Source organism: Alligator mississippiensis, chromosome 4 (assembly GCF_030867095.1).
Source record: "Alligator mississippiensis isolate rAllMis1 chromosome 4, rAllMis1, whole genome shotgun sequence".
In the NCBI taxonomy this organism is placed as follows: Eukaryota; Metazoa; Chordata; order Crocodylia; family Alligatoridae; genus Alligator; species Alligator mississippiensis.
This window is the reverse complement of record NC_081827.1, coordinates 100,701,545-100,727,620: the sequence shown is the minus strand read 5'-3', so window position 1 is coordinate 100,727,620 and position 26,076 is coordinate 100,701,545. Positions and strand designations below refer to the sequence as shown.

Genomic DNA, 26,076 nt, shown 5'->3' with positions numbered 1-26,076 from the left:
AATCTCAATGCTTTATTAGGCTACAATCTGACACGGGATTCTGCAAGTCCAGTGGAAAAAAAGGGAACATGTTAAAAGGAAGCAAATGTTTATGTGCTTTGCCATACGATTTTTTGTATGCCGTTTTTTTATTAACTCTATCATGCCATTAGTATACTCAGTGCTGTACAGACAGGTAAAAAAACGGTGTCTCAGATTTAAAAAGCTTATAAAATGCTGGAAGCCCTCCCCTTGTTCCCATTTTGCATATGGGAAGGTTCCAGCTGATACTTCTATACCAGTGGTTCTCAACCTTTTTGGATCTGAAGTACTCCTCACTGGATTCAAGGCATCCCTTCTTATGACTTGAGTGGCACCCAGTTTCAAAAATGATGTATTACAGTGCTTACCTTTCTGCAGAGGGGCCAGGTAGGGGGTTAATGAGCACAGTCAAGCCTGAGCCTGCAATTATCTGCTTATATCCTCACACCTGGATTATCTTCTCATGCTTTGCAGCACCCTTCAAAGGATCTGGTGGCACCCCATTGTGCTGTGACACCCTGGTTGAGAATCACTGATCTATGCACATTTAAGTGAATAACACATTCCTGGAAGAGACTCAGGTGGTATTTTCAATGTCCATGATCTGAAAATGAGACAAAGTTCTGATAATTCACCCCTGGGGTCTTTGTGTGCCCTTCCTAGACTCTGGCAACTCTTCATAGTCTAGCTCAGGGGCCAGTTCTTGGAAAATGGATGTGAAACTCTATAGCATCCTTGGATAGATTTACCTACCTAGGTTCTCTTCTCTCCAGTTTTCTTCTACCTATCTTCTACCACTTCTGTGCTCTCTAACAATCACAACAGTGATTCATTTCTTATATTTGTTCATGTTTGTTATTGTTCTTGAGCAGATACTCCAAAGATGGTTGAAATCACTGGGAATCTAAGAGCACATGCATTTCACAGACATGTAGAAAAGAGCTGTCACTGCCCCAGGGAGCCCAGGATCTTGGTAATGGTAAGATTCAGAATGGGAATGGGACAAACAAGGAACATGGAGGGAAGGACTGTTAAATTCTTCTCAGTAGTCTGTTAATGTTTGTCTACCATGGCACCCCTCTGGAACACATCCTCGCCTCCTAAAAGTTAATGATGAACCCATGAGCAGGATTAGCTTGATAAGCAAATTTGCCTGATCCCCCTGGAGCACAGGCAAAACAAGCCCTATGCTATTTTGTTGCAGGATATTGTGCGTCAGTTTAGCTGAATTCTTGCTGCGCTCTATTAATTGATGTTTGCTAAGCCAAATTATGAGAGTCATCTCTGTGTGTATGTACCCATCAAATATTAACTGGCCACCAGTTTTATCCAGCACACTAACACCCAACATCAGGCACCAAATTGCTACAAAGCCCCGGAAAATATATTGAATAATCCAAAGCTACTTCTAGCTAGTGACCTATGGACTATTCTCTGCCTGTGTTTTTTACCAAGAGAAGACCCATGTTGCTTGTGCTACTCACTCACTATACCTCAGGAAGTCTCTACAGTGTTCTGGAGAACAAAACAGCAAAGGTCTGTTCCTATAGCAAAGAACTTGTTCTTCATCTCCACACCTGATGGGAGATTATCTGATTTTCAGCTCCCACATCTATTTATAAAGCAAGCTGAACCATGTCAGGTGTAGTTTAGTGAGATGTGGAAAGAATGACCACCCTTGGGGAATTAGAGGCAGTCTACATTTTGACTGTGGACAAACTGGGCACATGTACATGTGGTATTAATGCACCTGAATCAGCTTTGGCAGGCTGGCACAGTTCGCACTAGAGTTAGCTCCACACAGATGCTGCATCTTCGTGTGCACCCAGGACTGCAGCAGTTTGAGCTGGGGTAGTTCCAGGTGCACGTGAAAATGCTGTGCCTAGAAGCAGCTGACCCAGAGCAAGGGGCCTTGGGGGCAGGCCTGGTTGGTGAACTCAGACTGGTGGGGTGGGTGAAATTACACATGGGAATGGGGAAGGGGGGTAGTTTGCAGCCCCCACCACTCTGAGTTCACCTGCCGCACCTCCAGATAGTGGCCTCAGGTGGTGGAAGGGCTGGCTGGGGCACAAGGATGCTACAGTGCAGGACTAGCCAGCAGGCAGCCCTTGCATTGTAGCACCTTCATGCCCCAGCCAGCCCTGGTCACAGTCTACACATGCGTCTCAGCGCATGCAAGTACTCCACCATAGGACAGTACTTGTGTTGGGCAGTACTATCCTATGGTGGAGAGAATTAGTTTACTGTGCCCTAATATGGGTGCATGTGTAGGCTGTGATGCTTTACTGCAGAGCTAATTAGTCAACTACAGTAAAGTGCACTTGTAGAGGCAACCACTGAGGATGAAAGACACACAGTGGAAGGTGGCTCTGCACAGGCAGCAGAAGTCTGGGGCTAATGGGGCTTAGCCCCCGCAAACACGGGGCAGCGGTGGCAGCACAGAGCACCGCAGGGTAGCCTGGGTGCAGGCTCCAGGTGGTTGCAGCAAGGGGAAAGAGGGGCACAGAGACAAATGAGCTGCCAGCCTTCAGGCAGCTGGGAACTCAGCTTGGCCCTGCTGTGTGTGGAGCAGCACCCAGCAGGTAAGTGTGTAGGGGAGAAGGAGGGGAAGGGAAGGGGTGCGGAGGGGAAGATTGAGGCCCCCTGTGGTGAGGGGCAGGGGCTGAGGTGAGCAGGGCCTCTGGGTGGGTCGTAGGAGGGTCAAAGCCCGGGCAGCTCGTCCAGAGGCAAGGGGGGGCTCCCTCCACTGTGTGCACCTCCAGGGCAGGCATGGGGGGCATGTCCCCCCTGGATCTGTGCATGGGGCAGAGGCTGGCTGCCACTGAAGGCTGGGCTCTGTGCCTTACTGCCAGTGCCCCAGCAGCCATGCAATGCCACATGTCTCTTGTCAACAGGTGGGCAGGGGCCTGCATGCAGCCAGCATGCAGGAGGCATGTGGCACTGCATGGCTGCTGGGGCAGAGTCAGCGAGGCACAGAGCCCAGCCTGTAGCAGCAGTCCACCTCTGCTCCACACACAGATCCAGGGGGCATGTGCCCCCCATGCCTGCCTTGCACAGGGTGTGCACAGTGGAAGGAGCCCCTTGTGTCCTGGGACAAGCTGCCCAGGTTCCAACCCTCCCCCAACCTGCCCAGGGGCCCCATTCACTCCAGTCCCTGCCCTACTCCCTCCCTTACTGTGGGAGCCTCGATCTGCCCCCCCCCATGCTCCTTCCCTCCCCTCCCTTCCCCCCTACACACTTGCCTGCTGAGCATTTTCTCTTTCCACCTATGTGGCTCTGGTTATGAGGGCACCCAAGCAGGACTTGCAAGTATACACAACAGTGGCCCAGATGCAGTTGAACAGCTAGAGATAATGACGAAGTCTTCATTTTTATTGTCAGTTATGTATTTTTTGTATATAGCCAGAACCTTTTCCTTGGGATTTGACTACCATATAAGTGACACGCTTTTCTTTCAGCATTTGCTCTTCTCCTGCATTTTCCTAGCAATATTGCAGGGGCAGGAGATGGGCACACATGGGCAGATTCTGGTGCCAGTGAGTTAGTCCTGATTTCTACAAAATTCCAAGACCCAGTCCTTGGAAACTGTTTAAATAATAGTAATAATAATAAAACAGTTAACTGTTATGAATGAAAAAAAAATGCTTCCTCTTCCTCTCAGATACAACTGAGCAGGCGCCTAGAGCATTTGAAACACAGTAGAAATAGGAAGTTGAAGTTCAATGCACTTGTGACTTAGTGACAATAAAGGCGGTGTCTGCTCTGGTAAAAAATAGTTGGGGTATGCACAGCCAGCAAAGTTCCAGCCTGAATCAGTGCAAAAAAAGGAGGTGGGAAGGAATACATCTCAGGTATATTTCCTAGGTGTACGGTCCCGCTTTGGGAAGTGTCATTCCTGGTGCTGGTTCCTGCATCCAGAAAGCTGAAGCTACTGGTGTGTGAGGACAGAGGGGGTCTTCTGCCCAAGTGCTCTGACAGCTCTTGGCTCAGGTAAGAGAGCTGGGCCAGCGTTGGGGTAGAGGTAAACGGTAAATTGGAACCCATCCAAACAAGTCATGAGCCACTGGAGTCAGCTGTCTCACTAGATCTCTTCTGAGTCATGATTTCGTAGGAGTCCGTTAAGCAGCATACTACCTGATTAAATGGTTTCATGAAGCTGTGAGTTATTTTGGGTGGGCTGGGCCTCCTTCTCTATGTTCCCCAGAGGCAGGAAAGTTCATAAGTTCCCAGGCACAGGAAGCCCAGGTGTAGATGTGCTCAGGGACTCCGTTAGACTCTAGCTGGCAGTTCATGTGGGGTTAAAATTATTAGTAGCTCATCTCTATCCATTTTAGTTGAGTTACATCTGCAGAGAATATGGCTCAAGGTCTTGGCAGCACTGAATTCAGCTTTGAATCTCCACATTCACCCCTGAAAAAGAAAATAAGGATTCACTGGGATTGTTCCTGTTGTTTAAAGCTTCCAGTGGGCACTGCTTCAAGGTGGTTCTCACATGTCTTGCTGGTTGATGAGTAGCCTATTGGTGAGAAGGGTACAAATGTAAGAAATCCAGACAATTCTCCTCTCATCCTAAGAAGTGGGCATGTCTGTGGTAGGTAGCCAGGGGTGTTAAGGGATGAAGGCATGTGGTCTATCCAGGTCAGGCTTAGGTCCAATGGAGGAGATCTGTGTTTTGAATGTGTTCCTTTTGTATGTTGTGGGGAGCTGAAGGAGGAGCGAATGTGGAGACTGAACCCCCCTTTCCATGGATAACAGTTGCTTCTTGCTGTCAAAGCAAATATGGGAAATCCTTGCATACTATGAGCAGAGCACAGCTGCTTTTCAGTTCTCTGTGCAATCACCCAAGAAGAAGGTGAGGACTTCACTGTTCCAGGACGAACAGTATATTTTTGAAAGGTCCACTCAAGACAGGGCAGGGGGACCAGGTGATGTTTTATGTTTCAGAGAAGACTCCAGTCTCAGTCATCATTTCACAAGACTTTTGCCTCCCTGTCCTTCAGGGAACACGGAAGAAATAGAAAGCGTGGGTGAGCGCCAGAATAGCAGGTTGGAAGAACTGAGCGCTAACTCTTGAATCAGGGTCCAACTTGCGTGTGCCGGCAGACGTGACCATGAGGGATTTCTGCATGGTGGTGCTGGCACTCTGCTTGGCCTCTGTGGTTGGAGAAGAACAAGGTGAATTCCCAATTCTTTACCTTCTTTTTTTTCTTCCCTTCCCTTTTCATCACCATTTCTCCCCTGCCCTCTTTCAGCCCTATCACTTTTCTCTACTCCGTCTCCTTCCTTTCCACTTTCTCTACTCTATTCCTCTCTCTGCTGTTCCAGCAGAGTGTGTTATGGATAAACAGACAGCTGAGAGGGCAACTGTTCAATGGGACTGGTGAATGGATAGTACAGTAAGAGACTGGATGGTGGAAGGATAGTGAGGGGGGAAATGGAGCGGTGGGACTACGAGTAGGTGGTGACTGGCTGGGTGAGCAAGTGGAGAATTAGACAAGTGGATGGGGGATGAACTGGAGGTGATGTGGTAGGATAACTAGGCCTCTGAAGGTGAGTGGAGGGATGAACAGGTAGGGAATTGCAAGGGCTAATAGATCAGATTTGGAGTATAAATGCAGCATTTGGAGTATGTGAAAGTGATCAGGGCCAATTTCAAATGCTTTGGTTTATATGAGAAAGTGCACCCCCTACCAAATCTCCCAGTTTTTTCTCTGCCATTATTGGGAGCAAAGAGATGTTTCTCTCATGTTCATCAACTCTAGGTATAACCTCCTATGTTGTATGTAGAACTGATTTGTGAGTTTTTACAACTAGTTGAGCATAGTATAACTCTGTGGGAGGAAGTCTTTTAAATCCCTCAGGAATTTCTCCTAGAGTCTCAAGACCCAGGTCTGCATTAAGACCACTTGCGGTATGAACCCTAGAAAGAATATCCCAAGACATGTCCCATACCTTTCCAGTGGTGGAGATGCACATGTTTGATATTCACTGTCTTTTGAAGTATCACCTCTACCCACATCTAATAAGTTATTTGCAAGGTTTTCATCCTTCAACATCTCAGGAAATACTGGCATACTTGGTCTCTGAGACCAGTAAACTAAGAGATCTATATTTAGGCTAAGTCCCACCTCAGACAGGATAGCCCTATTCTCAGGAAGTCCATCTTCTGGTCCTGAAAGGCATCTACCAGATCCTGTTTAGATTTCTGTGTCCAGCGCAGGACTGGGGGGAGGCCAGCACATACACTGTCATACCAGAGTATCATTAGCATTGCCAGTCCCTAGAAAGGTGTCTTGGCCATGCCGACTTAAGCTTCAGTAGCTGTCATGATACACAGACTACTCTAGTGCCTACTCTGCCAATAGGACTGTCACAAAAGGGTGCACTCTCTGTTTCCATGCTGGTACCTCCATCATGGCTAGGTCCCAGCCTGATACTGTTGTTCTGGCTCCTAGCTTCACAGAGCTGCCTTGCAACAGGGTGGAGAAAGCATCAGCTCTGGAATTGCATCTAACAGCTGTCTCTGTTTTGTCCTGAGATACATATTTTCCTGTTCTCCACGTGTTGGATTTTTAAAACCTGCCCCTTTCTAAGACTTAACTCTCTCACAAACCTGTGTGGGCCTTCCTTTAACCCACTGAGAAATGCTTCCCTAGAACATATCTCTCTCTTAAGACTGCCTTCCTAATGGTATGATATCTGCTAGCAGGCCAAGTGAGCTACCAGAATTAGTGTCCAATCTCCCCTCTACACAAATCCACAAAAGACTTTTTGAGGCTTTGTCAGGACTAAGGTGGTAAACTTTCAAAGAGGCTTTTGTATGCTGGCTGCCTGTGGTGCCTCTCACATAAGTGAAACATTACTGCCAACTTTTGTCCAAATCTCAGGAGCCAGGTCCCCAAAATTCATGAGAATAGCTTAAGAAGCGAGAGAGAAAAACAGTGCATTTGGGGGCCTGTTGTGTGTTTTGTTGTTGTCGCTCCATGCTTCAAAGATATTTTAGATTTCTCTGCAAAAGTGTTAGCCAGAAACCCACCATATTTTACATGAAAACTAAGATTCTTAGACAATAACCTTAATCAAGAAGTTGGGGCTTTTAAGAAAAGCATTGGCTATCATGATAAAAGTCGTAAGAGTTGGCAACCTGGTGACTACTATGGGCTGACTTTAACAACAGATGTTACTGGTAAGCGCCTTCTCATTTCCAGTCTCTGAACAGTGAAAGTCAGGAATATGAGGTTTTTATTAATACAATCCTTGGTTTATGCACTAAATGACACACAGGAACTCCCTGCAGAGCTTATCTGCTAGTTTCTTCCTCCTGCATCATTGCCTTCCCTATCACGACAGCAGGTTGTGTGTCTGTCCTATTGTTCCTCGCTACTCACCTTTATAACCTATGTTTTTTATGCTTGCTTCCCAGTCACAGAGAGCATCCCAATGAAGAGCCTGCATTGCTATAATGACTATGCGTCACAAACAACCTGCATGTGGGAGGAGTGCTCAAAGGCACATCACTTCCTGAATATGACACTTTTCCATAAGGATAGTTGCACACCGTAAGTATATGAACTCTGCACTGCTAGAGAGAGAGATGTGAAGAGCTTCCTGGACCTAAAACAGGGGGCTAGAGGGTGAGAAATGGGTCTGAGCTGGACTCTGAGTAGCATGTATACACCTAGGTTGGGCTTTTGTGTGAGTGAAAGTTGAAGACCCTATGAAGCCTGCTTTGGGAAGAGGGGAAAATGAATACAGCGTGGATGTATTATTCAGGTTATTCTGATTACCTCTTAGTCATTCTCTACTGGTTTTGCTGTGGGATTTTAGTTGTTAAAGAATATTAGGTTACTGCACCTGGTGTGGAGAAGGAGCCACTACAGTAGAAGCAGGGACAAAGGTCCTTTATCAGCAGAGGGGAGAGAGATTTCTCCTTACATGACCCATCTGTGTAGCAGTGTCAGCAGGAACAAGGCTCTGATTATGTCAGTGCTACAAAACATGGGTGTCAGAAGAGGAAGAGAGAATACGTGTGTGTGTGTGTTTGCTTATCAGGTTTCCTTCCAGAGGGGATAGGCTTTGTATGTTAGCACCACCCCACTACATCAGCTTTCTTCTGAAAAGGGAAGTAAGCTGTCAGGCTGGATAGCATGCTAGGAGAGGGAGGGACAAAAGAGGAAAAATAGGGGAGGGAAGAAAAGAAGGACATTTTGTGGAAATGAGAGTTGTGTGAGAGGAGAGAAAGAATCAGGGTTGGGTCAAAGTAAGTGAAGAGAAATGGGAAATGGTCATTGGTATCCTCTTATGAGGCAGAGATGCAGAAATCACTTGTGACTTGATCCAAAGTGCATTGAACTTTGGTGTTATTTGGCTCTCACTGTCTTCATCCCTGTTAAAGAAAGTCAGGTCAAAGAAATTCACCTTGTACTTAAGAGAAGAAGTGACTGAAGGTTTGGATGGTCCTTAGCTCCTGAAACAGTTAATTCCACAATCTCAGATTGGCCCAGGGAAATTTCTCTTTCACACAAAATCCTTAAAAGGCAAAATTTCATTGCACCAAAGGAGCAGAATTTTTTACTATGGCCTTCATGCCAAAGCTTAGATTGACCTTTGGCCCTTTAGATACTCTGTGCCCAGATCAGAAACAGCCTTAAGGATAAGGACCAAGAGTTTACATGCGATCAATACTCTTTGGGAAGTCAGTGTAGAGAACATGTCTGATGTATTTGCAGTACTGTGTTGCTGAAGACATACCCTACACTCTCTGTAGTAGCTAGAGTTTCCTTAGTGCTGAAGGTACCATGCATGAATATGTGACATTGCTTTGGTCTAGCTGATTATTGACAAAGACCTGAATAATTAAAACTAAGTCCATTCATGTGACCAGGTCATCTAGTTCACCTTCCTTTACAATCAGCCTTCATGACCCATCTGTGACCATGCTCTAGAGACGGCTCTCAAAGGCTACATCAATTCCAATTTTATTTTTACAGAGCTGAGAGTTCACATATGGAAAAGGACATAAAAAGTAAGATCCCCATCTCCCACCAAAAGATATTATATATATTATATATAATATATTATATATATTATATGTACAAGACACCCTGTCACCCTGTTCCCTCCCACCACCCCAGGCAAATTATGAGAGAACAAATCACATTTGTCATGTTAAAAATTTTAGTCATATCCCTTAATACACTACAGAACTATACCCAACTATACTGGTGATGAACACAGTTTATAGACAACACAGGATAGAAGGTAGGAACAGTTCCAAGGGCCAGATTTTGGGTTAGCTTCCTATATCTAAATTGGCTCCTTCTGGGTCTCTTTCTCTGCATGTAGCAACAGCAAGGAGATGCCATGTGAGTCCCAAAGAGCAGGGGAGCGCACTGACTGCCAGAGCTCCCCCATGCAGTGGGTATGCCACAGAAAAAGCTCCTGTTTTGCAATAGGGATAAAAGATATTTACAGCTTCAAACCTGATCGGTTGCTGCAGGCTGAACTGAATGTCACCCTTTTCCAGAATGGTAAGGATATCTCTCCATGTTTCCCTCCTCCCTGTGAATATCTAAAATACTTCTCCCTGATCTCTAATTCCTATGGTATAATCTAGTAAGGAACCAAGTTTATTTTCAGTCATGATAGTGGCTTCTCATTTATAGCATGTAAGACAGACAAAATAGGGAGAGCCCTCCCTTCACTGCCAGTGCTGGGAAAACTGGTATGTCCCACATCCTTTTTCTCTTTAATTTTGGCAGCAGTATTGGCAGCAGTCCTAGGTAATCCCACCAAAATCTGAAGCTAGGCAGCTCTGTAGCTTTCCTTATAGACATTGGGAGGCTTAGAAAGGCCCTCTTCCCTCTCCTTCACACTTACTAATTGTCTCATCACCTTTTCAGTCCAGCCACTACCACCTCAAAAGCTGTCAATCCATGAGAGGATAGCAGATAATTTCCTGCTGGTATGGGAAGCAGCTGGTGGGATAAATGGAAGCCCTTTGCAGGACGATTCATTGGAATATGAAGTGGCCTACAAGAGGGACTGGGAGTCCTGGGAGGTAGGCATGAGACATATGCAGGCATTCGCTTGCACTGTTTTGAGTTGTACTATATATAAGGTATCAGGGAAGCTGCAGTTAGAGAACAGATTTCTCCATTCATTGGCACTTCTGGAAAACGGAAGAGGATTTGTGCTTCAGGCTAAAGCAAAATGTATTTGTTTTCAAAATTGTTGATAAACTGAAAAAAAATATTTTGAATGAAAAAGAATTCACTGAAACAAAATGCTTTATTTTATTTCTGAGCTTTTTAAACAGTTAAAAGGTTTTTGTGGAAAACTAAATCTGACATCAATTTCAAATTGAAATGTTGTTCTGAGTTTTAAAAATCATGTTTACTTTATATAAGCACTTTTCATTTAAATAAATTTGCTCAAAAACATTTGCTCAAAACTACTGAAACCTTCACAGCTGGCCCTGAAAACATCTGATCTTCTGAAAGCTGCATGTTCCACACACTGTGCCTCTGGCATGATGTAGCTGGCTAGGAGTGTCTTATACTTCCAGCCCTGGATGGTTAAAGTTAGAGACCCTGAAGGTGCAAAGTTGTCTGTCTGCTTTGAAAGCAATAAACTCCACTCAAGCAGCATTGTACTGTGGCCTAGCCCAGGATCACAGACATGACTGAAATTCATCCCATAGACCTGCTCAAGGAAAGATATCTTCACATTCATCTCTGATATTGTCTCTCTCTCTTGTCCTCTCTGCTTCTCTTCTTTGTCCCATTATTTCTCCTTTCTACCCACTTCCATCTCTCTCATGCCATGGACAGATTTCTTCCTCTGTGTTAGTCTCAAATACCTCCAAGCACCTCTTTAGCCATGACAGCCTTGTACCCGGGAGCACCTATGTTGCTCGTGTCCGAGCCAAGCCAAGCCAAAAGAGCAACTTTACTGGGCAGTACAGTGCATGGAGCACAGAGGTGTCTTGGGAGACCCAAGCAGGTAAGCGTGATGTGAGAGAATAAGGGTCCGGATGAGGTGTTGGGGGGTGAGAAGCATTGAACTATGTGCTGTACTAGCAGTAGATGTTTGGGGCTGAGCTGAAGAGCACTGGGACATTGCTGGAATGTGATGATTATGTTCTGCTCACCCAAAGGTCCCCCGTGTCACCATCAACTTTTACTTGAGTGGCTATGGTGCCTACGAAAGGAACCAGATCAGTAGTGATAGAGGGTGAAGCCCTTTGTTTAGTCCCACAGAAAAGGTGCCAAGTTAGCACTGGCAGGAGCAGCACAAGCTCCTTATGCCCAGTCCCTCTGCCAGTGTGCCTTGTAGTGCTGGAGGGTTTTGTGATGCCCCCTAGAGTAGTCTGCCTTGTTTACCTGTCACAATATAGAGACTGGCTCCAAGCACTGCTGGATGGTTGGACAGCTAGGCTGACATATCACTCTAGAGTCTAGCCTGAAACAAAAAAACCATCTTTCCTTATAATGGTCACAGCCAGTCCCTGCTGTACTGTTGTGCCTTCGCTCATCCCTGTTCTGCCTAGAGGAAGCCTCACTTCTGCCTTTCTCAGGAGATGATGGTCAGCCCAAGAATCTCCGCTGCCACTTCAATGGTGTTGATCACCTCCTGTGCAGCTGGGAAGTACGGCAAGAGGTCACCAGCTCCGTCTTGTTCACACTCTTCTACAAGGTTACACAGACATCAGAGTAAGTGACCTGCCCCTGGCCTTCTGTAGGCACCTTTCTTCCTATCATCCCTCCCCCTGCTTAAGTCAGCTTCACCTCTTTCACCCTCAGAGAGAAGGAATGCTCACCAGTTCATGAGAAGAGGTTGCCTGACATCCCCTATGTATTCCAGAGCTGTGAGATCAATATCTCCAACCCCAACCATGTGAGCTGGTACCACGTAACTGTCCGGCACAAGAAAGAGGAGAAAAGCATTGAAGCCTGCAAGCACAGTGAGACCCTACTTACATATACTCTGTTGTGGTAAACTTAGGATTGTCTCCCAGATGTTCTCCCATGGGTAGACAACTGGCAGAAAGGGAGAAACGGACTGGCTGTGAAGAAGCTTGACAGTGATGTCAGGATGGGACAAATAGTAAGCAAAGGAAGCTTTGGCCTTCCTGACAAGCTCTGCTGCGTGAAGAGCGCTGTTGTGAGAAGCTTGAAGTAAAGGAGTGTTGTTTGGCACAGCTCAGAGCAACCTTAGAGCAGGAGGATAGTGCTGGAAGGAATGCTAGGACTTAGGTAAATGTACAGGGGAGATGGTATAAAGTAGAGCAGGGCAAAACAGAACAATGGTGTCATGAAAGCCAGGTTGTTTTCAGTTGTTGTGAATTGAAGCAGTCACTGAAAATGGCATTTGCCATGTGGTGTGTAATAGCATGCAGCTGGTGTTCCATTTTCCTTGCAGCCTTGTGTACCCTGCTGCAGTGTGGGATATGTGCTGTAGTGCAATGAAGAGTTCTGGAGGAGGTTGGCTGCAAATATCCAACTTTAACTTCTGTAGGCCAACAAAAAAAATATTCCCACCAATGGGCCAGTACATTTTGGGAGGGAAATGGTGCTGTCTTCTAACTCCATGGAGAAGGAGCATGGATGCCTCCTGTCTAGGGTTCTGCAAAATGCTGGACACTGACCAGCACCTGGCACATATGATACTTATAGCCTCTTGCTGTCAAGCATGTGACTCCTTGTCCAAATGAATGAGTGGTTGCAAGTAATGCTGTGGCAGGGCCATGACTAAAGGCCTTTGATGGACTAATACACTACAGAACACACCTTGGACTCATTTAACATGCTTGTGACTGATGCTGACAAGCCACCAGAAGTGAAGCAAGACCTGTGTATGGCTGAGGATGGCTTGCTGTGGGACCTGCTGCAGAGTGTCAACTGCTTGCTTTAGGTGAGGAAATCATCATGAACTGCTGGGAGAAAATTTGCTTCTGATATGGGACAGCCAGCAGCATGTGGGAACTTTAGATAAGGATGTACCACATGCCACAGATTTCCTTGCTTGGAAATCTGTGTTGAACTGTCCCCAGAACTGAACAGGCAGATTGCCAATATGAGAATATTGGGCATGAAGAAGCAATAACTATCTGGAAGGTGGCAGGCAATCCTGGCTACTACCCTTCTGTGGTGAATCAGGTTGGTATGTAAAGTTTCACTGCTGGTGCCACTGTGTATGTGGCATGTAAACCTAGGTCAAGTGGCCTGCCTGAGTTAAGCCTTTCTCTATAGATACCATCTGTCTTAAATGACTGTTCTCCTTGCCATGAAATGTTTCTGCCATGTGGGTGGCACATGTGAATTGCTGGCAATGTAGATGACTGTGACTTGACTGTTTGCATTTACTGGTCTGCAGAACTGGCATCCTTTCACTTAATGCCGCATGTGCTTCTTGAGATGAAGGATACTGAAAGAATAAATTGTACTGTCAGAAGAGTAGAATCAAACTTGAATAGGGCATCAGAACTCGAGCATCAGGAAAATGCAATAGGCCTTGGGGTAGGGAAGAATAATAACCAACAGGGGTCCAGTAAAATAAGAGCGAGGAAGCTATGTACAGGTACAGGTCTAAAACTATTTACAAGAAGTGGATAACAGATGGGCCTATTGCTCCCCCACACTTTCCTTCAAAACCAGGCAATGACCAGAGCCTCAAATGGAACTGCTCTCTGATCATTGCAAGACTGAGGTCCAAAATAGCTGGGCATCAAAATGGCACAGGTCAAAGCAACTAAATGTCTAGATAGTGCTGTTCTCCCTGTCTTAGTAAGCCCATATGAGTTCTATAACATCAGAGTCAGTGGCTGCATGAAACTCCATCCCCCAACCTTTTGAGTTTGGCATACCCAGAGGAAGTGTTCTGGGAACTGGCTGCAGGACATGCCCATGGGTTTGTGTTTGAGGAGAGCACAAGGAGTGGCCTATTCAAGTGAAGCAATGTAGGATTGCAGTTGGTGAATCAGTTGCTGCATTAGAGAAGGGCCAATGACAAACAATGATAAGACATTTGAAAGTGGGATGACTTTAGCCTTGCTCCTTCCAGTACTAAACTTGCCACTGATAGCGCAGGGCACAACTGGTTGTATCATGTCTGTTTTTTTAAAGCAGGTTTGCCTCCATTTTTACACTTTATTATATATGTTTCAAATTTTGTGATTAGAATTCTGTTGATGTTCAGTGTTATATTTGGCTGAGGAAGAAAGATGTGGAGAACTGTAACTTTAAGAGGCTCTTGCAAGAAGATCCCACTGGATATGTTTTTTATATTGTACAGAGCTCATGTTACATGGTGCTGATTGGTTTGGCTCTAAATGAAGTAGCTTGCAGGTGGATTCCTAGGCCTTCAATGAGCTCTGAAAAAAGCATACTAAGCATTGGGCAGGTTGAGATAAGATGTACCAGGTGGAAGCATTATCTTACTTCTCGGCAGATAAAATGCAACTTGGTCCTGGCATCCACCCAGAATGGAGAAAAACTGGAGGGGGTGGGCAGAAAGATACTGAGACAAGGGAGGGACGTTCACACCTAAAATGTTCCTTGTGTTCCAGTTAAAGTGCTTGCACCCACCAACTTGACAGTGACAACAAAGGAAGACCAGGAGTATGAACTGAGATGGGTAAAGCATAAACTACAGTATGGCTTTATAAAACAGAGCTATCAAGTCTTGTACTGGAAGGCAGACCAGTCCTCGGAGGTAGGTGTTGGCGGTTCTGCAGATCCCACACTCCTGTGAGATGGTGGGTAGGAAAGGCAATTTAATTCATGTTGCTTTTCTCTCCTCAGGCTGCCAAGTCCATCAACATCAGCAATGATGAGCCCCCCTTCATCTTCCCCTCCCAGATGCTAAAGTCATCAACACGCTATAGGGCAAAAATGCGGGCAAGGGTGCATGCGTCCTCTGACTACGACGGTCCCTGGAGCGAATGGAGTGAGGAGTGCACTTGGGAAACTGAGCACGGTACTGTCTTGGGTACCCCTATAAGCAGGGAACAATTGTGGGGGACATTATTTGCTGTAAACAGAGATTTCTCTGAATTGGATTAACTGTTGTTGTGGCTGGTCTCTTCATGGCTAATGTAAAACTAAGTCCGTTTGTATTATTTTTATGTTTGTGTGTACTTGGTACGAATGTATCTGGATTTTTGTACTATGACTTGATCAAAGATAGGCAAGGAGCATCCTGCTAGACTAAGTGTCAAGAATACTCTGCAGTATACAATAGCTGCATACCAGAGAAGATTTTAGCAGGCATATCTATTAAGCAGGGAAGTGGCAAAACTCTCAGTGTTTACCAATGGCTGATTACCTTTCAGAGGGAGATGCCTCAGTTTACCCATTGACTAAAGTGCATTTCAAATCTCACAATGAGCATGTCTCTCTCTCCTGCTGGAATACAAAATGGCTAAGGGAAATCTGATTAAGGGGTTTCAGTAATTTTTGCTGTCTTCTTTGAGTAAAATTATGAATAGGAAGGAAACCTAACTTGTCAGACTAGCCTGCCTGGGGGAAGAAAATCATCTGCATGATACATATGATCCCTGAGAACTGAACAGAAGAAAGAAGGGGTGATAACAATAAGGTATTTAAGAGATGCCTTTTGAGGAGAAAAGTGGTTTAGGGATGTTTGACCTTTAAGGGAAATTTCTGGTCTCCATCTTAAGAGCTGGTAGCAATATGGACCAGCCAGCTGGAGAGCTGGACACTGCAAACTCTGATGAAGCTCACTGAGAAGCATCTCTTAGTTAGAGGAACAGCGTGTGATTGTTTCTATTTTATTTCTATTTTTTTTCTTTTTGTCTTCAACTCTATCTGTTATGTTTTCTTGTGTGATCTAATATTCTTGTGTAATAAATCTTATTTCTATTTTCTATATCCTGCTAACGGTCTGTGGGGAGAGTGATTTCAGGGCAAATTGATAAGTACAAGCACTCCATTTCCATGCAGACAGCAGATCTCATCCCTTCTTTCCCTTCCTTTCCCTTCCCTTCCCCTTGTATAATTTCTGGGAAACAATCACTGGAACACTGGCAAGACTCTGCCAGCTAAGCTATAAGATCCAGTCAGGGTGCTGGTTTTGGACTATGATTTTATCCAGCAGAGGAGTCTAAACTAGCTTACTGTGCATTAGGCTAATGCGCATTAAATTTAGGCATGCCTAAATGCAAGTGTAGACATGCCCAGTGTTCACAAAATGTCTCCAAAATTCCCTTTTTTTGGGGGGGATGGGAAAGTCTGGGACATTTCTTAAGATTTCCTCACACTGGATTTGGGAAAACTGGAGTTTAATGAATGCTCTTTCACCGCTCTCATGTTGGGTAATTAAGTCTGTGAGAAAGGAACTACAGCACTTAGTCCTAGGAGTGCTATCAAACAGACAATCTGTGGAAAATTCATGAGGCCTGTTGTTTCATGGGAGGCCAAACAGAAGGGGCTTGGGCACACTCGGGATAATTCATGACTTGGGTTTAACAGATGTGTTCCCGTCTTGCTTTCCTGGGAGGTGTCCCAGCTCTGTGATAAGTCACAGCCAGTCACTTGCACTTGGGAGAGTTTACCAAACCTCACTATCAGGACACATTATTTGCTCTGCAACCTTCCTTCTTGCCTTCTTGTATCCTTGTTGTAAAAAGGCATTTAGCAGAATTTGCAGACTTGTTGGAATCTGACAGGGCCACACTGTGAGTGCTTCTGCTACGGCCTGCTGCTCTGCAACCAAAAACTCATCATATCATCCATTAAGAACATCTAGAGTGAAAGGTTAGATAACAGACTAACGGCACTGTTTTGTTTTCTCTTAATTTCACCCTCTCTCTCTCTCTCTCTCCTTTTTCTATTTCAGTTGGGTCACCAGTGGTTGTCCCACTGCTGGTCTCATTCGGCATCACCATGTTGGTAGTAGTTGGCTGGTACAGCTCTCAATGTTTCCTCAGGTACGTTGGTGTGGTGCAGAGGCTCCAAATATCATGGTGGAGTGAGTGGAGAGAGGCTGGAAAACCAAGGGAAGAAGGGCTCCATGGTCACCTTAGTTCAGCTGGGGTGAGCCTGGGATACAGCAGGAAGCTCTGTCTGTGATGGGAGATTAGGTTAGTGCAGGGTCCTGGAGGTTTAGGATCTCCGGGGTGGCCAAGGGCAAGGCTGCATGCTTGGTGCAGGCCCAGGGCACGGCTGCGTGCATCATGACCCAGGGCAAGGCTGCGTGCTTTCCCTGCCAACTCTGCATTGTTGTTGTTGCAGCAAGAAGAAGAAGTGGGAGGAAAAAATTCCCAATCCCAGCAAGAGCCAGCTGGTGCAGGGCTTCTTCCAGGTAAGAGGGGGCTGTACACTGCGCCTGGGAAGAGGGAGGAGGAAGGAGGACAGGCTGCCCTGGGGCTTCCCGCTGTGGGGAGTATCCAATGTGGAATCTGCCTGCTCACAGCCCCCAGCTGGCGGGAATTGTTGAGGATGCTGTGGGCAGAGTGGATACTGCAGATAAAGCCTTTGGTTTCTTGTGTCTCTTACATTAGTAGCCAAACCTGAAGCTTCAGAGTAAATAACCTCCCCTCCCCAGGCATGCAGTACTCTGAGCAGCAATATTCATTCCTGGCCCTCTCATACATGAGATGAAGTGACTCCTGCTCGAACTTACATCACATGGTTGTTCTTGGTCAGGACATTCCCCATGTTCTTCACAGTCTCACTGCCCAGCTTTTTCATATGTGGGAATACATATTTCTCCCCCTGCATGTATTTTCCCAGGGAAGATTGTGTACTGTTTTTCAGTATCATCACAACATCCCTGTGAGCACAGGGATTGTACAAAGGGAGGACTTTGGTGCAAAAGAGGTACCTGACTTGTTTGAGTTCACACAGGAATGTGTGACACAGGATGGGGAACTGGACCCTGGTCTTAAACTGCCTTTGTCACAGACCTAACCACAGGTCCACCTCCACATATGTGCTTGTCTTTTCCAGATGAAGGAAACATAGTTTCCTCTCTTGTTCTGGCCTATGACACATACCCATACCTAGAATCACTACAGTTGTCCTTTTCTGAACCTTTTCAATCTGTGCTACATCCCATTTAATGGGAGGTGATTGGGAATAGAGTTTGTGCTCCAGTCAAGCTCCCTCTGTTATTTGTATGCCCTTTTCAGTTTTTCCAAGCATCTTCCTACCTTTTCCACCATGTGGTCCACAATGGAGATTCACCTTCCTTGTTCTGTCCCTGCTGACTGGCAAAGCATTTTCTCTTGAGGGTTCTGCCCTTTGATGTATGGGAGATGTCTAGGCTATTTTTACTACTGGTTGTAGCCTTATGCTACTGATCATTTCTCAGTGGGTTTAAATCCACCTGGAGATCCTTTCAGTTCCCTGAGATCATGTCTCTGCTGCCTCCTTGCTGAGCCCAGGATAGTGGTTAAGAAACAAGCCCAGCTCATGTGATAGCATGCATCCAAGCCTGGCACGCTGGCAGGGTAGATGGCTTAGATGGATGCTAAGTGTAGGTCCAAGCTCCACTCTTAGCTCTTCTGAGATTGAAGAGGGGAGCAACATTGAGGTGCACAGCCTCGTCTTCTCTAAGTCATCTCTTCTGCCTAATTGGCAGACTTAGTCATATGCAGTGTCACGGTGGGGTCCTTGCGGAGGGCCGTGATCTCCTTGAGGCCCTCTCACCATGCTACTTCGGCCCGAGGACACCCTCCATTCTCGCCCGCCACGTCTTGATGGAATATGTAATAGGGAGGCTGCCTTGTGTTTCCTCGGGCACGTAAGCTCCTGGACCCCTCGTGGGTCTCCCCGTACAATGGGCGCTACCCAAGCACCCCAGCCTTATGGGCTATGCGTAGCTCCTACCAACCCCTAATACCACGCCCCAAGCCTCGCAGATGTAATGGACGTTGTCCGTTCCATACGCCCGCTTCTCGGGCCTCCTCTTTACTGCGGCCCACTCTGGGCTCCCTCTCTCGTGCCCAGCCTCTTGCTGGGACTCTCGTCTAGCCCGCTCTGGGCCTCCCCTGCCGGTGTGGTTCCGCTCAGGGACTCTCTAGCGGGCCTCCGGTCCTATGGGCCAACCGCACGGGCACCCTCTCTGACCCTGGCTCACCGCGCTGCTACTCCCCGTCTTCTCGGGGCAACCGCAGCGCCCTACCTCAGTCTGAGCGGTGTTACCGCACTAGCCTGCAGCCGGGCTCGCTATGCCCGTCTCGGGCTTCTCAGTAATTGCCCCTCTCTCTAGGGCTCCTCAGTATGGCGCTCCCCCTCTTTGGGGCTCGCCGTGCCCACTCTGGGCTACTCAATAATACCACCCCTTTCCTGGGGCCGGGGTCTATGTTCCCCCACACGCAATCGGGGGTCTAGGTCCCCATCCGCAACCTACAGGTTGCGCCCGCGACCCACTGGCCGCGCTCCTCGCCGCCAGTTGCTCACGCACTGGCGTGTGAGCTGCGCCTTCCCTGGCGCTATGAAAATAATGCGCCCTCTTGGCACTAGGGCACCCCACACTCTCTGGGGTCCCTGTGATTGAGGCCTCCTCCAACCCCTACAGCCTCACCCAAGCCTCTGGGTGTAATATACAGAGCAAACGTAAACTAGAGCCTCCTGGCTGTAACACAAACATAAAGCCCCCCTGGCTAACCATAGTGCCCAATCCTCTCAGGGCTATCATGAGCTGTACTTGCCCATTGGGCTTCTCCCCATATCTCAGCTGAGGAAGCTCCTGCCTCTCCAGCTGCTGGCAGAGAACTGCCAGCCTGGCTTCGGCCCTGGACTTTATAAAGGCCAGGCCTTGCCCCCTTCTGGCCAGCTGGCTCCGCTTGGTTGCTCCGGCAACCCGCAGCTGCGCTCAATTGGCTCTGCCAGGGTTCTCTCCCTGGCAGTTTCTCCTCTCTAGGAGCAGGCACTGAGGTGCCCTGCGACACGCAGCATGGGAGCAAGGGGGGAGGGTCTTTTTCTCGGCAGCAGTCCCAGCCTCTGATGGAAGTTGGCATAAACATGTCCTACAGTTGTAACTAAGAGAATAATCTGGGTTCACCAGCAAACTTCACCCCTTTGCAGCACAGCCCTATCTCGAAAGCCATAATTACAGGTAACAATGAGCCTAGCACTAGCCCCTGGGACAAGTTCCTAGGGACCTCTCTCCACATGAAGGAGCAGTCCATTCACAATGGCTCTTTGTTTCTTGCCATGTAACTGATTTTAAAGTCATAGTCAGATTTTGTTCTGTAGTTTTGAAAGTTTGTTGGTTAGTTATTTCAGATGAGTTTTCTTATCCAAAGCATTTGAGCATCCCAGTCAAATGGTGAGCTGCCCAGGCTGATTGTTATTATTTTCTACCCCTGTCGGTGGTGTCTCCAGAGTCTTCCTGGAGCAAAGCTGACATTGCACAAAGTGGTAGTTTGTGCCTCTTCTCATGCTTGCCCATCCTGTTGCTGCTGATTTCTGGAGTAGAGCTACCATTATACACCTGCCTGAAACACAGGGTAGAGGCTGGCAATGTGGAAAAGATAAAGAACAAAATAGACCTGGGAGAAGACCCTTGGAGCATTGCTGCTAGCAGAACACCCTTTGCTGTGGCTTTTGCTACATACTGACCATACCAATGCCCCCTGTCTTTCCTGGGCTACTTAGAAGGTCCCTCCTTCCTGAAGGAGCAATATTACCTGACATTTCTTTTACAGAAAGGACCTTTGGGGTCCAGTAGCTTGTGGGACTTCAGCAAACCGAGTTCTTCAGAGAAGATGGAGCAGGCCAGCAACCTGCAAGTGCTGGATGGGTGAGTGAATGATGCACAGATAACATGCTCATGATATTCTGCAAAATGTATTTTGGTGGCCCTGGGATCCTAGCATGCCTGTGGAAGGACCACTTTCCAATCTATTTCCTGATCTAGAAATAGTGATGAACAATCTCCCTCCAGGCCCTTAATATGTATGGACAGAGCTACATAAATGTGGACACTGGTGGTGACATTCTCTGAAGGGTGACTGGCAGCTTGGTGTGTGTGCCCTGGGAATGCAGGAATCTGAATTGGTCCACCAAGTTTGGGGTTGTGATACCACCAGGAGCATGTGCCAGATGCTCCAGGGGGAGGTGTCAGGAACTAGCCATGTGGGGTAATCTGCCCACAGGGAAATATTCCTCCTAATTCCCGGGAGGCTGTTTGTGTTCTCAGCTCAGCTCCTGTCTCTCTGCAGGTGACCTCTCATTACTGGCTCATCCCTTTTATTTTTCTCTATTGCAGTGTGGTGAAGTTTGTTTCGGCAGGGTCCTTAGGAGCTGAGGCACCAAAGATGGACCCAGAAAACTGGTATCACATTTCTGAAGTGCCAGGTCCCACTCCACTTTCAGCAGCCCTGTGTGACTGGCAGTCAAGTCAAAGGACCAGTCAGTTCCTCTCACCGGCCCCATTTGCCTGTGTTGGCGGTGCTGAGGTGGACACTACCTCTCTGGTCCCTATGTCCTTCTGTGATTTTAATGGCCCATACCTTTATTGCGCATATGGGAACTCCCTGGCTCATACTCAGGAGGATCTGGGAGCTGCCCCAGAAGGAATCAGGAAGGAATCAATATCTGTGGACTACGTTTCCCTACCCCAGGAATGTTGTACCCAGGCCTCAATGGTGGGGGCAGAGACAAGAGCAAATTTTCTCCAATCCCCCTGGGTCTCAGACCAGAAAGAAATGAAGCAGATAGTTGCTGGAGGGCAAGATGTATTACAAGACCTGCCAGCAGATGAGGAAGGGGTGAAAGAGGAAAGAGAAGGTCAGGGATCACCAACTGTTGTCCCCATTAACAGCTCCTCTCAGAAATGGCCATTGGAGTACATCACCACTGAAGGTCTGTGCTTGGTACCAGCAGAAGATTCAGTCAATCTTTCACCTGCCCTGGACCCTCAGGAGCAGATGCTCAATAATGCTGGCACATTAACTTACGACTCCCAGCTGCCTCAAACTGTGGATGACACCTTCAGCCCCGCATTGCTCTCTGGGAGGTTTGGTGTCTCACTCCCAGTTGCAGCTCAAGCACCAGCCACTCCACCTGGATCACAGCACCCTGAACTGGATAGCAATATGACACTCCCTCTGACCCCACAAGGCAGCCCCAAACCCATCAGCCTTTCCCCCTCCGCTTCACTGGAGGGGGGTGAGCTTTCTCAAGAAGAACCTGTGCACGAAAATAACTTGGTTGTGTTCAACCCTGATGGCACTGACCCAGTTTTCCTACACCAGGTGGGTGAATACTGTTTCTTCCCCAACCCCAGCAAAAAGATCTCCAAGAATCAGCAATCCTCCTTAGCCAGTAAGCCTCCAAAAGCCAGTGAGATAGTTGGAAAGACTGCGTGTGATGGAAAATCTGTCCACAGCAAGCCAGAGGATGGACTTCACATGCAGGCCATTCAGCTCTTCAAAGCACTGAAGTCTGATGATTACTTTGCATCACCACTGTGGGATGGACAGCAGCACACATCAAGGGCCAGGGAATTTTGCTGAAGTTGCAAGTGTCAGCAAAGACAGTGAGTGACTGAACAAAAATATGGTCATTCAAGGATTGTCATGACCCTCTATTGTATTCCCCACTGTTTCCCTCCCCCCACCGCGCTTCCCATGGAGAAAGGGAATGGGAAGCTCTTTTCTCTGGGTCTCCATGCTTCCAAAGTGGTTGACATACATTAGATAGTACCATGTTCTCCTCCTCACTGTGTTTGGCTAGAGGCAAAAGCCAAACATCCCCATTTGAAGAAACCTGCTACTTTTCCAACGCTGTCATTTCTGATAACCTTGACATGGTTCTAGTGCAGAATGTAATGACAGCTTCACAACACGAGGGATCCAACTTCATGTCATATTTTAAGACTGTCACAAGTTTCTGAGAGAAAGAAATGCCTCCTATTATTAAGTCCAAGAGAGTTTATTTAGCAAGATAATGATAGTAATCATCTTGCAGTGTTAATAGAAGAAGGGTGTAGCAGGGATGGGAACTGCTCAGGACAGTACAAAATGGACAGGAGTAAAGGGGTGAAACTGAAATTGGAAGATTTGACTGGAGACCAGGAAACTTCAACTTGATGTCTCCTAGAGGGGAGATTGAAATGCCCCTATCACTGCAACACAACAAATTAGACCGCACAAAGCCATAGAGACCATAGAGATGTACATAATTAGACCGAACAAATTAGACCAGAGAGATGTACATAATTATTGGAAAAACTATACAGGGGATAGGTTGTACAGCTGAACAAGCCTGGACTTCATGATCCCTTGTAGTTGTTTTTGCTAAAATACTGGATGATTTCCTGCTTTTCCAGGCATTGGCTGTTCCTAAATGATTGTAATGCACCTCAACTCGCTGCTTTAGTGATCTCTTTTTCATATGGTATCAGATATCAATTTCCAAATCTATGAGCCACTGTCTGGTATTGCTCAATGGATGGATTCCATATGCCTCATCTGGGCAGTTTTTAAGACTGCAGAGTTTGATGAAATGCTGTGCTGTTTGTTGGACACTGCATTCACACAGGGGGCTGTCCAAGATGTTCCTCTTGTAAAGTTGTTTTGAAGTGTCTGTATCCAGTTCTCAGTTTGATCTGTAAGGTATAAGCTATGTCTCCAATTCCTTTATTGCAAGTGAAGCTCTGAAGCTTTGGAAGCAAAAAAACAAACAAACACCAAACCCCCACAAAAACCCTGAAAAAAAAAGAAGGAAAAAAACAAGGAAAAAACCAACCCCCACTCCCCCCCGCCCCAGCAAACAAGCAAACAACCCCCCCTCCCGCGCAACAAACAAAAAGTTTGACTTAAAGCAGTGATCAGACTTTGAAAAATCATTTTGATTTTGATGTGTCACCTGCCAGGTAGAAGTTTTGACTGCCGGGTCTGACTTTGCTGCACTGTATGTCACAGCTAATGAGGGGAGGAAGATGAAGTGCAATGTGTGTATGTGTGAGAGATTGTAGTTTTCTCTATTGTATTAACTGGATGCTCTCTGTTTGCTGTTGTGCAGTGTGATTCATTCTTTTGGATCTTGTAACTTGTTATAAACAGAACATTTTCAACTTGACGGATGTGTGGAAAGTGAATTAAGTTCTCCCGAAAACAAGAAGCTGTTGGCACTGCCTCTGGCTGACTAGAGCATAGATGGAGGTTGTGTTAGTGTTTATATCCTAACTCATTCCTGACCCATTACAATTCTTGCTAGTTCCACCTTGGGAATGAAGGCATGGAGAGAGAAGACCATTCTGATGGGTTTTTGCTTTCTCTATGAAGGCATTAGAAAGAGATTCTGTAACCCCCATGCATTAGCTCAGCCTACATATTTAGATTCTTGGATGTGTATAAACTGTGTTTTCAGCCACTTTGTTTTTTTTGTATCCCAGACCACGTCTGGGGGTTTGACCCCATAAAGTCAAAAGGAGAACTTTCCATTGCTTGGTTATTAACTAAGACCTGCTTAGTACAGCAAACAGACCCCTACGGAAGCGTAGAATAATGTCATTCTGGCACATTAACAAGCCAACACCAAGCCAGAGGGTCCAAGTCCTTATTTCTGAAGCTTTTGGGGATTTCCTCCTCCATGTTGGCAGTCTTGGTCCTCAGAAGACTTGTCACCTTATTTTTATTGTTGTGGTGCCCAACAGGATCCCCTTTTGCTAAGTAGGCACCATACAAACACTGAGGTGGGTACCACCCTATTCTAAAACTGCATGTACTTCAAGGCACAGCAAGCCTTGGGTGTGGGTTCAACAGCAGCAGGAAGCCAAAGGAAGGATAAAAATTAGTGCAATTGTAACATGACCCTGCAAATATGTAGGCCAGCAGTGAGCAGAACTTGGTGGTTAGAAAATGTTACAGCCCTCTCATTCATATGAGTAAACTCTTGCCAGCATTACTCAAGGGCCCTCTCCATAGCTCTCAGATATAGGTGATTAACATGAGGCTGCACTGAATAAATTAGTTTATTATACACATCATGGCCTTTTCTTATCACTGTCTGCATTTATGTAAGGAACAGGGCACCATGCTGAGATTTCAGCAGGCTTCACCCCTTTGGGAGACTTGGATATAGAACACACCATCTGTCCTACAGGGAAATGTAAAAGAAGTCTGGCTCTGACTACAAACTGGTCTATACCCTTCTCTGTTCACAAGCTGCCTTATACACTGGTGCTTGAAGCCCTTTCTCCACACCTCCCACTGCCTGTTCACATAGGCTTCTCCTCCCTCCCCAGGTGCTCCTGCCATTTCCACTACAGTGTTGCAGTCCCCATAAAAAAACATACACATAACCATGGGATTGGCCATTGCTAGATGGCAGTGGGACAAGGGATAACACTGGATCAGAATCACTTTATGTTTTCTGTGTTTGGAGGGAAAGGCAGACTGGCACTTTGATGCCCATCTTGACTCTAATAACTCATCCCCCAGGTTTCAGTATGCCCAGCCAGGTCTTCATAGCCCTGTCTAAGAGTCTACTTGTTGGTGACTAACTGAGAGATCTGGGAAATTGGATTCTGAAACCTGGTGGCATCCTTAGATGGATTATCCTACTTTTCTGATCCTCTCTTCTCTTCCCTCCAGGTTTTTTCCTATCTCTTCTGAACCACCAAATTAATTATTATTCTTAAGGAGATGGTCCAAAGCTGATTGAAATCAATGGGAGTCCATGGCAACAGTGTTTCACAGACCTGGAGTCAAGAGGCATCCCTGTCCTAATGAACCCACAAATGATATTTTGACAGGATCCAGCAGGGCCCTGGGTTGAAGAGGGGACAGACAGGGAGGGAACACCAACTCCTTCTCTCATTCCTCCTGTAACCACTACTTCCATTTTCCTTCTTTCTTCTTCTGCTTCTTCTACCCTGCCCTCCCTGGTAGGTGAAAGGAGGTGGGGCACAAAGGACAGCCTCAATTTCTTTCTTTTGATGAGCCCCAGTTCTTGGAACTGTTTAATCAGAAATAGCCCAGGGTAACAATGAAAAGAGAAATACTTCTTCCCTTTCCAGGGTAGAAGCCATGCATCCATGTGGTTGGTCAGAGGGTCTGCAACACTTGAGAAATAG

The 26,076-nt window shown here is 46.6% G+C and overlaps 1 protein-coding gene across 2 annotated transcripts; it reads left to right on the top strand.

The window, feature by feature from the left end:
• Positions 1 to 370: 370 nt before the first annotated feature.
• On the top strand, positions 371 to 24,077 carry LOC102572643 (cytokine receptor common subunit beta). 2 transcript variants are annotated; one of them, XM_014608178.3, is made up of 15 exons: positions 371 to 1,000; positions 3,886 to 4,011; positions 5,022 to 5,196; positions 7,445 to 7,580; positions 9,367 to 9,551; positions 9,924 to 10,081; positions 10,854 to 11,025; positions 11,600 to 11,735; positions 11,826 to 11,986; positions 14,591 to 14,736; positions 14,826 to 15,000; positions 16,882 to 16,972; positions 17,277 to 17,346; positions 20,699 to 20,793; positions 21,262 to 24,077. In XM_014608178.3, exons 3-15 carry the CDS (start codon positions 5,133 to 5,135, stop codon positions 22,508 to 22,510), a joined length of 2,838 nt encoding a protein of 945 aa, XP_014463664.1. In that variant the 5' UTR covers positions 371 to 1,000; positions 3,886 to 4,011; positions 5,022 to 5,132; the 3' UTR covers positions 22,511 to 24,077. The 2 variants fall into 2 exon arrangements, with proteins under 2 accessions (XP_014463664.1, XP_059582404.1); XM_059726421.1 differs by lacking the exon at positions 371 to 1,000 and having other exon boundaries at positions 3,754 to 4,011.
• The last annotated feature ends 1,999 nt before the right edge of the window (positions 24,078 to 26,076 follow it).

What these genes read in the sequence shown, in the direction of transcription:
- LOC102572643 (XM_014608178.3), top strand. Translation starts at nt 5,133, where the DNA reads ATGAGGGATTTCTGCATGGTGGTGCTGGCACTCTGCTTGGCCTCTGTG. An exon ending in TGTGGTTGGAGAAGAACAAG is followed by an intron (nt 5,197 to 7,444) that starts GTGAATTCCCAA and finishes CTTGCTTCCCAG; the next exon opens with TCACAGAGAGCATCCCAATG. An exon ending in TGTCACCCTTTTCCAGAATG is followed by an intron (nt 9,552 to 9,923) that starts GTAAGGATATCT and finishes TCACCTTTTCAG; the next exon opens with TCCAGCCACTACCACCTCAA.